At 35.3% G+C, this 11,767-nt stretch overlaps 1 protein-coding gene across 1 annotated transcript in view; it reads right to left on the minus strand.

The window, feature by feature from the left end:
* Positions 1–8,051: 8,051 nt before the first annotated feature.
* The window catches only part of LOC110030264 (alpha-(1,4)-fucosyltransferase), a 15,915-nt gene continuing 12,199 nt past the window's right edge, over positions 8,052–11,767 (minus strand). The window contains exons 2-3 of the mRNA XM_020732893.1: positions 9,478–9,651; positions 8,052–8,872 (exon numbers count right to left, since the gene is read on the minus strand). Of these exons, the coding sequence (XP_020588552.1) occupies positions 8,321–8,872; positions 9,478–9,651 (726 nt within the window). The 3' untranslated portion in view covers positions 8,052–8,320. The remainder of the gene's footprint in view (positions 8,873–9,477; positions 9,652–11,767) is intronic.

Raw genomic sequence — 11,767 nt, forward strand, 5'->3', positions numbered from 1 at the left:
GGTGTAATTGAAAGTAGGCAGATTGTGCTTTAAGACTTGATGATGTTTTATGGGCTTATAGGACTGCTTATAAAACACTTGTAAGAATGCTTTCATATAGACTTATATTTGTTAAAGCATGTCATTTGCCCGTTGAACTGGAACATAAGGTATTTTGGGCTGTCAAAGATTTCAATTATAGTATGAAAAGTGCCACTAAAAAATGTCTGTCGCAGCTAAATGAGCTTGAGGAAATTAGAGAACAAGATTATGAAAATGTCAGAATTTATATGGAAAGATGAAGAAATTGCATTATCAAAAAATTATGAGGAAAGATTTCAAGCTTGAAAAGGAGGTTTTACTGTAAAAGAGTTCAAATATAACTAAAAATCTAATGAAGTTTAAAAGACTACTAAAGTTAAAAGAGTTGAAATATAACTAAAAAATATTTCCCCATCTAAAGAGATCTTAATCAGTGTAGAAATTAAATGATTAAAAATATAAATTGATGTATTATGCAAATAGGAGCATTCTTTAACCCCTCTTGGTGCAAGCAAAGAACTTTAGCTAACCTTAAATTTGTTCCAGCTTGTGTAGTAGTGTTGAGTAGATTCCAGCTTCTCTCTTCCAGGTTATTCACTGTGCCCTCTCTATAAGACCTACCTAGGACTTTTAGATCCAAATTCAAAATCAAATTAACAAAAGAATCTAATCTGTCACCTTAGAAACATCAATTCTACCACCCATTAAGACTTATCTGCCTATCTATTTGCACTTACCCTTGGATGATCGCGATGGCTCTTTCCAAAGTTAAGTGTGGTACTCACTAGTTCGTGAAATCATAGCCCTCCCAAATAGTTATGTTTCACAACGGATTTTCAATAGTTTTCTTAAGTAATAAATATGTTAGTATGTTATAGGCAATGCCAACCACAAAGAAATTCAAATTCAGTGATATTGAACCTAAGCTTGAGAAGAAGTTGGACCGAATGTTCAGTGGGGCTATTGCAACGGAAACTCATGCATTCACCCAAAGTGAGCATGGGATTGCAAGCATACCAAAGGAATTACAGACTAATCAGGTAAGTGGGTCCGGTGAAGGTCCCAACCTAAACCAAAAGGAGTTGGAGTCCACATGCAAGTCAAAACGTCTTAGGGTGGAGAAAAGGAAAAGAGAAGGAGCTGCATTCATCAGAAGCTAAATAATAAAACTGGTGAATGTGTGCACAATTCAGGCCGATACTTCACATGATACCTTCATAGACGACTTTCTCTAAGTTCTAGAGACATATCCCAAAGTTTATGATGATAAGTCATTGTATCTGAAATCCTTAAAAGACCCGACTCACAAATAAATATTCATGAAGATGCCCCTGACCATATGGATGACTATTTACATTTTTTATGGACAGCTTGGACAATTGATTTTGTGGAGTTATTATTTGGTGGCTTTGTTTTTTTTTTTTTCCATTTGTTTCATGGAATGTCTAATTTGGATGTTTTTTTTTCTTTATAGCATGAAGAATCTATATATTGCTCTGTATTAATTTTTTCTCATTATATTCTGCCTTTAGAATTTAGATGTTCTCTTTACTTTGTTTAATTCACACATATAAGCTGAACAAAGCACTTCTTTAGCATGGACTCATAGAGAGAGAGCCTGAGAAGAAAGATTACGGTGGTTGTATGTTTATTGTACGAATATTACATGTCATACGTCTCCATTCATGACATCCACTTATATTGAGGATAAATGGGTTGGGGAGCTACAACAAGGACACCCCACTAGTCAGTAAGATGTTTCATATGAAACTGTCTATATGTATTGATCTGCTTGACGAACTATATAGCCATCATTGACTCCAAGACACCTAAAGAATGACAACAAGATAAGTATTAGTAATAACTCTCTACATTTTATTATAGAATGAATCAATGAGAGAAGCGATGGAGTAATTCCAACATTTATCAAAGACAATTAGCAGATATTTTTCATTGGGTTTGAAAGCTCTTGTTAGTTTCTCGACACAGATTATTAAGCCAGAGGATCCAATATTCATGACAACTCCAACAAAGATTGCAAATGACTCACGGTATATGCCATTTTTTAATGTAAAACTTCTTAACACATTACAATCAGAAGCCAAAATGAGTTTCGTGCTTAGCACAACTTTATTTAATTTTTTAGAACTCATTGAAGCGATTGACAGAACCCACGTGGATGCACGTGTATCCAATAACGAACAGGTCACATACATTAGACGGTGTGGATCACCCACACAAAATGTGATGGTCGTATGTTACGTCAACATGTACTTTACCTTTGTGATGGTTGGTTAGGAAGACACTGTACATGATAGTCATATTTTTCTTTTGCGACAAAAAACCAAAGACAGAGCTTCCCTCACTTTCCTTCAGGTTTGTTAAGCTATGAACCACAGTAGTTTTTTTCTTTAAGTTTTTTTTATTAATTATCTTATTTGAAACAGTGGATATCCCCTACAAATAGGGTATATGAAGTCATTTCCTGATACAAAATATCACATTTTTTATTTCGAAAGATCCAGTGGTGTTGATTAGGGCAGGAAGGTAATGTTTAATAAAAACAACTCCTCCTTACGCGGTGTAATTGAAAGTAGGCTTAGAGTGTGGAAGAAGGAATGTGTCATACTGTATGATATGCCGACGTATCCATTTTCGAGATAGGTGCATATTATTGTGGCTACAATGACGCTCTACAACTAAATTCAACAACATCATTCTCAAGCTGATGTTGACTTCAACATGGCTGACGATGACCACTTATAGGCCCCCCTGAAATCTTTTAAATATCATGTAGGATAATCTATACCACAGAAGTGGAATCAGAGGAAGGTTGTGCCAAGGATGGCAATGCTATATCAGAAACAGTTGAATTGAAAGAGCTGATTACAAACACCATTAGTGGATGTTGATTGAACGACTCTTATTTATTTTATAAAGTCTATATTTATTTTATGTCACTTGTATTATTGATATTTTTTTTATTTTTACAATTTTCACAGTGTTTGTCATTGTTTCTTTTCCATTTGCATTTCATTTTGGGGGGGGGGGGGGGGGGGGGGGGGGAGGTCCATGATGAGACATGTGACATTATGGGTTCTTCTGGATGACATGTTGGTCGTTGTTAGTTAGTATCACATGTGAAATCCTAATGAAGGCAACCAAGTTCTTTTCTTCTTTTTGGTGCAGTGGTTTATGAGGATCTTATGAATGACCTTTTTCGGTGATATGCAAATGTGACACACAGGCAATTGGTTTAACATGTGTTAAAGGAAACTAAGAACCTAATTTTCTACAAGGTCTACTATCTTCTTGTAGACAGATTCATAGGTTGGTGTAGTAAGTTCTCTAGGACCTTCCACCCGCACAGTACTATAATTAATTAATTTTTTTTTATCAATGTATGCTTGTTTATTTAATATAATTTTCATTTATTTCCATTTAGTCGTATATTTTTTATGAATTTCATCATTTGTCATGAATAATGGGTTCTCTACTGAATCTTTTAGAGAAGATGATTTTAGGGACCACCCTACGGGTGCTTTGCCACTAAGACTACAAACTTTCCTATTAATGTCACATCAGACACATAGCTACAGGAGACATTTTGACAGGTGTCTGTGGAGAATCACGAAGAAGTATGACTTCTTTTGGTGGGAAAATAGTAAGTATGACTTCTTTTGGTGGGCAAATAGTTCTGTAAATTCCATTTCCGATAGTGATCGGGGTTGGATGGTGTCCCTAGAGGACGACGTAGCTCGTGATATATGTCGTCAACATTTTAAAATTAATATTATCATATTTTTAATTATAATTTTAATAAGTTTTTTTTTCTTTTTTTAGCAATCTTGATACTCGTTATTAAGTTAGATGTATATCTTATTTTGTGTACTATTGTGAAGTGGGATTTTATTTTTCAAGTATCAAATATATTGTTATGACAGTTCTGTTGTAAACAATTTTACTAATTAGGGGCAGAATGATCATTTATCTAGAAACAACTATAAAATAGTTGTTTTTCAACAACACAAACTAAACAACCAACCAACTTATCTATATCAGCTGCTGCTCAACAGCTTATCTGGAGTAACTGCTTATCAACAGCTTATTAATAAGCTACAGCTGCCCTAAACAGACCCATAATTGTTTAAGAATGTTGCACATGTCAAACATATGCTTATGCTAAAAGTAAATATGTGAAAAAAGTCTGCACATGATCCAAACCTTACAAAATATAATTCTTGAATGTGAAATTTAAATGTATGTAATTATACATGCTCTCTGTCGGGCTGCTTTGCCTATAAAGCTTGGTCATAAGTCTCACACTTTGACTAATTTGATCATCTTCTTTATATAAATTATAGTCGACAAGATTGAGCCCCCACTAAGCTAGTCCAATCATCATCCTTACGAGGACTGAAGTTGATAAGACTGGTGCTTTTGATGATGTTTAAGTTATAATTAATCGCTGATGTTGGCCTTGTTGATAGTGAATCTCAGTCGGAGGGGTCTATTTTTAAAATAGAATCTCAAAATCCACTTTAGAAAATCATATAATAATACATAATATGAACTCGATCCTCTGTAAGCGAGACACAATCAGAAAGGTCTGAAGAGACCAAATCCCCGATGATGGGCATATACACTTCGTATTTTAAGGGGTTTATTTATAGAATAGAATTGTTAAATCTTAATAAAAAGAAAGAACAAAAATAAGATATTTAAATAAAATGAATAGCCTAATGTTTAAAGTAAAATACATTGCCCTCTAAAATTGTTCGTCTGGGTGGGCAAATTTAATACTGATTCGAACTCACAAAAAACTAGTAATATGAAGCGTACTACTATGTTTATGCTCAAAATAATCTCATGCTAGTAAGGATGTGACTTGAGTTCTGTCCGCAAGGTTTTGCTAGACACCACAGAGAAGCAGTTACAACCAGAGCCCTCTAATCTGGTGGTTTGCTGCCAAATGACACCATTATATTACAATCACGGTTGTAGCCCGTATGTTCCCCAGTTACAGTCTGCCCTTTTGAGAGCCTAATCATAGAGTATTTTTGATTGGGTAGAAAGCCCTCTATAATATAAGGTAGACTTAGATCAGTCCCCTTAGACAAGCATTCACCCTAGGTCTATAAGGTCCCCTTGAACACGACAATCCATAGCTATTGACAAGGACCCTTTTGTCAGGTTGGGTCAATTACCTCCCCTAAGTAGACCCGACAGCATGATAACTCAGGATGATGAAGTTATGAGATCTTGACTGGGTTTGTCATCGTTTCCCCGAACGTTGGCTTTGAGCTCACGTAATAATTTTTAAAAAAAATTTAAATTTTAAAATTTGTTGCTACTTTATGTTAAGTTTGAATACTTACTGTCTAATAACTAGCCTTAATTGAAAGTACTCTTCCATTATTGAGAGGAGCAATTAACCATAGGGACTTGCGCCTATAAGAAACCTCAGACCTTGGACCTTAAAGTCCTCACAAAAGAGGGTGAATTGTCTGGGTAATGACTTATCTAGTATCTCATATGCCATCTATAAGTTTGACCCAGAACTTAACACACTTGGGCTCTCGAGTTCAAGACCCCTTTCAAATTTTTGAAGCCTGCAAAGAGAATTTCAGACTTTCTATATATAGCTCAATTTCTGGAATGCTATATTGAGTTATTTAGAGAGTAAAATTAATTTAAAGTATACCTATTGATTGATGATCAGACATGATGGATGAACCACAAAATTGGAAAACTCCTTAGAATCTTTGAGGAAAAGAATTTTTATAGTTGGATTTAGGTACTTTCAGAGAAGAAAACGAAGAGACATCTCATGAGTAGTTCTACTTTAATGTAGTCCAACATGCCATAGATTTCATTCTAGAGTTGATTCTTCCCAACTTACTTGCTTATCAAATATAGCTGAGTACGCGGATTGAGAGAAAGCGAATTATAAATTTACTTGCTCAGGATCTGGCTCGTAAAAATTTAAGTCATTATGTAGCTCGAGCTCAAATTGTACCAAAAACTTATGGATACTTTTTTCTATCATGATTTGTATTGAAAATGACACCTAAGGGATTATCTTAACGGGATCTCACAACATTTTTGCTACCTTTATTGGCTCGTAAAAATTTAAGTCATTATTTAGCTCAAGCTCAAATTGTACCAAAAACTTATGGATTCTTTTTCTATCATGATTTGTATTGAAAATGACACCTAAGGGATTATCTTAACGGGATCTCACAACATTTTTGCTACCTTTAACAGGGTTGGTCTGACTATTATGAGAAGATAGAAGTTTCAACAGATGAGGTTGAAGCTCACCAAACTCTGAGAGACTGATGTGGGAGCTACCCAAGAGGCATTTATGCTTCGACAAATGAGTTCAATGCTCCTCCAATCCTGGGAGACTAACGTGAGAGTTACCCATGAGGCATTTACACGATAATTGCTATAGTGTGCTAAAGTGTTGAGACCCTAGCTACAGTTCCGCAGGGCTATTTTTAAAAATTCCTTTGCTTGGGCAGATCAATGTAAACAAATGAGTTCAATGCTCATCCAATCCTGGGAGACTAACGTGGGAGTTACCCATGAGGCATTTACACGATGATTGCTATAGTGTGCTAAAGTGTTGAAACCCTAGCTACAGTTCCGCGAGGCTGTTTTTAAAAATTCCTTTGCTTGGGCAGATCAATGTAGACTTTTGAGGTGCTTTCTTTCTATAAGAGGATGCAATCTTAGTTATCTAGAGCTTATATACGTGATTCTAGTGTTTTAGATCATTTTTTTTATTTTTCTATTCAGGACAGCCATCGACGTCCCAAGTCATCCCTTCTAGGGCCATTTACATAGGCAAGTGTTGTTGTGGTTGTAGTTCGTTAGAAGTGGTGATCTCCTTCTAAGGGATCGAATAGTTCATTATCGGGAGGCATTTATCTCAAATTTTTTGACTCCTCGCATCCTTCCTTTCACTGTCGCCATCATCTTTCCCTGCTGCAGCCACCTCTACACAACATATTTTACTAAATTCCTATAGTTTCGGTTGTCTCCATCGCATTCCCCTCCCTCCTATTCACTGTAGCAATTGTTCCAGTCCTTTTGTTTCGCTCCCCGCTCCCCTCCCTTGCTACCACAGCCCAAAACCCCTTTTTGATGCTGTCAGTGTGTTATTCCAGCACACCTGACATGCTTCCACCAACCCAAATAGCAAGTTGTTGTTGTTTTCAAGCAAACCACCAATCCCTCCAACCACCAATCTGCCCTCCTAAACCTGACACCGCCTCCAGAAGCTCACCCCGATGTTGTTCCCTCTCATCCCCACACCCCAGGACAACCTAATTTTGATTTCCTGTCTGTTCTAGCCATTCCCGGTTTTCTGCCGCATAGCCAGCTTGCCGCCAATTTCTGGAGCCCCTAATAGCCACTGCCACCCCTTGAGATTCACTCTAGTTTTACATCGGGTATGTTGTCATTTCTATTTCCTTCCGTGTTTTCCTATTTTGAGTTTAACAATAATATTTTATTTTTCTATTGTTGCTTAGGTTAGCTCAGATATCAATTGTCTTCCTCTCTTCCTCACGACCCAACACCACAAATAGTTGCTCTTCATCCTAGACACTTCTCCACCCATCTATCTTGAGATCCCTCTGCATACCGCTATTCTCTTTGGCCAAACCCTAAAAAACTGCAGCCCGAGCCTCCCAAACCGCCACCCTCAAACCCATATAACAACCCGAAGCTACTTTATCAACTTTCACCCTCCTAGCCACCACTTCCAACTCCAACTCCAACCCCTTCTACCACTCTCTCTCCTCATTTTTTTTTTCTAACTGAGGGAGAAAATAAAAAAAGAAAGGATATAAAATCAGGTTAAATAGAAAGAGAGATAGAGAGAGGCAAAAAATCTATATAAAAGAGAGAGAGAGAGAGATTGTGTATCTGCCTGCCTTCAAAATTTGTGCCTCATCATCATTGTCGATTCTCATATCTGAGGTATATAAGAATTCTACAACTCAGTAAAGCACCCTGTCTTTCAAAGTAAACCTTTATTAGATTGCTTTCGCTGTAGAAGTCTAGATACATTGCTGCCTGAATCAAAACATAGCTTGAGTGAAACCCACAAAGGACTATTCCATTGAATTATGTGATATTTCCCACCATTTTTATGAGTACAGGACTCGGACTACTCAAAAAGGTATGGGAGCCACAATGCCCCAAAAATAATTCAAGAAGACAATTGGACAAAGTTAGCTCAAGTGAATGAATTTCTCAAATCCAAATATCTATCTCATAATGTTCCTTACCTCCCTTGTTTGCTCCTAACAAGTTCACATAATCGACAAGGCAACGTGTCCAGGCTTGCAGCACGAGCCCTACCATAATTACCCAGCACACCGCACCTTCTCCATGCATGGAACTCAGCATATGCAACGGGATCATCGGCCACAGCCTTGACATAAGAAGCCAATTCTTCCATTGATCTGAATTTTGATCCATCTATAATTGAATTGGGTGGCACAAAATCCCATACATTGGGGGCACCAAAATAGATAGGAACTGCACCCGCATCAAGGGCATAGTACAGTTTCTCAGTCACATAACTGTCCGCTACAGTGTTCTCAATGGCAAGAACAAACTTGTAGTGTGACATGGCACAGTGAAGGTGGTCCCACCAATGAAGGCCAGAGTTACCGTTGGAGCACTCAGGGTAGAAGGACAGTGCCATGTCCAGACCTCCAACATTGTTCAAGCATTTCCCAAAGGAGTGGTGTGGAACAAGTGAGAGGAATCTGCCGGCAAGTTGATTGCGTTGGGAGAGACACCTTGAAGAAGACCAATAAACATGAGTATCCTACAAAGTAAAAAAGAAACAAGATTAAAAATAAATAATTATTTTATTAATTTACAACTTAAATTGGTATAAAAAAAAATAAACATAAGATTCAACGAAAAAGAATATAGTCTACAGGTTTTTAATTTATTTTTTATTTTTTTTATTTTTTTATTTTTGGGTTTTGTGAGTGCTCAAATCCAGCCCCTAGAGATCCTTCACATAGTTTCCAACCATTTTTTAGCACAATATAAGCCATACTTACAGGGAACTAGTATACCATAAATTTTAATAGAAAAAAGTTTACAATATCCAACACAGGCACATTTTTGTCGCTTACTTTCTCAAAAAATGTATAATTGTGGAGCATTCAGCCAATTCAAGGATGCTGTTTTCATTTCTCAAAAGAGGAAATCAAGAAGCAAAAATTCTCATGAAACTCATAAAAACTCATTCATAACTTTGATGTAATATTAATTATTATATGCTTTTATTACATGATCCCCCACTTGAACACATGAAAGGATGCAATATGATTGAAGATTAAGAGAACAGGAGCTGGAAGTATATAGCACAAGATTGAAAAAGTAGAGAATGCAACGTGGGTTAAAAACAAGTATACTTACATTCAATTTGAGGGAAGAAATATGATAGTTCCGGTTGTTGTGGAACAATGAGCCCGCATATGTTGATTGTAGATCATCATTGGCATGATAACCAATAAAAATATCTTCATAACCTGAAGGTTTCCTGCTAACCTCAAGATCCATGTAGACACGCAAAGGATCTCCCTTTCGTCTCTGCCAGAAATTAAGATCATAAATTAGGAAAAGTATAGACAAATGCAGACAATGTGTCTAACAGAATTAAACAAAGTGTAAGAGTAGTCAAAGAATTCTGTCAAAGAATTCTGATATTAAGGAAAAAGAATAATTCTAAGGTTTCCACCGGTTAGGGCTTAATCTGCTTTCATAAACCAAGTGTGAAAATAATGACCATGATTTCAGGAAGTGCTGCTCGCCCCTTTCATCAGAACTCATAAATTTTATATTGTAAACATTAACAACAGAAAACTACCACACAATTGTGTTGTAAACACTAGCAACAACATATTACCACACCTAAAGGAAAGAACTATTATATGCGCAGAGAATCGTATAAGAAATAATGGAACACTTGAGCAGTAAGATACCACACCTTGATGAAATTATTCATCTTAAAAATAAATGAACGCTAGCAAAATAAATTTTCCCATTAGCGATCAAGTTTTTCACATGCTCCACATTACTAGTACCCTAGATAAATTTTTGGAATAGACCACTTGGATCCTTGATGCGTACATAGGACTTCTCGGTTTTTTTTTAAATAACCATTAAAAGTTCTCATATAATAAGACTTGCCCACAAGAACCCTACATAAGAGAGGGAAAGGAAAGATTTTGAACATGAACCTAAGACCTATGACTTTTTAACTTTCCATCATAATTCTCCATGAAAATATATTTGCTAAAGTTGTCCTTGCAATATACCTTAGGGCTCATGCTGACAGTTTATTTATTTATTTTCTTTAAGGGGGTGGGCGGGGATGGGGATCGTTTCTTGTTAAAAGTGTTTTAGTATGGGGAGATATCTCAATATTTCAAAGAGTTAGTTTGATTCAGAGTATGAAGCTGGCCAAACATAAAAAGATATGGCATGTGCCTTGCTTCATGAACGTGAAGTCGCTATAACATAATTTAAAAAAAATGCACAAAAGAGACCAAAAGGAACAGGAAACACTGCAAAATAAAATGATAAGCAAAAATAGAGATTAAATACAAGAGAATGTGATGTAAGTCCTAAAGTTTGAGTTTTGGGTGGTGCACTATATGCCGTTGGTCAAAATATTGAAATATCAAACAAAGAAGACTTGCAACTACTTGATTGACTGCCCTATCACTCAATAAAATGTTCACCATTAGAAAAACATCTACAAAAAAAAAAAAAAAAATTAACGATCTATCATTTCTTTTTTTGGTGATTTCACGTTACTTACATTTGATAGGCTCCTCTTCAAATACTTTGGGCAAGTTTGTTTTAACATATATCCTTGGAACTGATTTCAAATAAGTGATTTCTATTTTCTTCATAAACATGCTTCTTGGAAACTCAATTCATAGTTTAGGTTGTCATGAGTTTCACAGAACACAAGCTGTTATCAAATCATAATAACAAATTGATAATTGCATATTTAAATTACCTAGCTATTTAGAGATGAGTTTCTAAAATTAACTAATGTATGAAAAATAATATAACTTAGCATCTTAAAAATAAATTCCAACAATTAGTTATATTAATTTCGTATTTAATAATTTAGAAGCTAATTATACCAATTACATATTCCACTTTTTATTATGGACTAACTAGCCCAATTAATTAATCTAATTTAACATCCTGCATTTTAATTGAAATTAATATTTCGTTTTAATACAAGTAATTAAAATAATTTATAATTCTAACAATTAATTAATTAATAATTGGCCTATTAATCAATGAACAACCAAATTAATCTAATAATTTAATCATTAACTAGGATAATGTATAATCCTAATGTTTAATTAAATTAGTTTCATTAATCCCTAGAAACCTTAACTCATTAGATTAAAAAAACTCTGATTATTTAGCTTAACTAGCGAAGTTCAATGGCTTATTAACCTAATTAAATTTACTTAAATCAACCTATGGTATTAGAATGATATAATGCCAAAATCATTCTATCAATATCTAATCTTCACAAATAATATCAACTCGATTAATTCTAGATAGAAGTTTTAGTAAGAGGAGATATTTCAATATCACGAAACACTAGGAGCATAGATTTACTAAAATGTAATTTTAAGAAAATAAAGAATAAAGAACCAAAGTGATAGGAAAGAGT

This window comes from Phalaenopsis equestris, unplaced genomic scaffold (genome assembly GCF_001263595.1).
Source record: "Phalaenopsis equestris unplaced genomic scaffold, ASM126359v1 Scaffold000691, whole genome shotgun sequence".
NCBI classification, from domain to species: domain Eukaryota; kingdom Viridiplantae; phylum Streptophyta; class Magnoliopsida; order Asparagales; family Orchidaceae; genus Phalaenopsis; species Phalaenopsis equestris.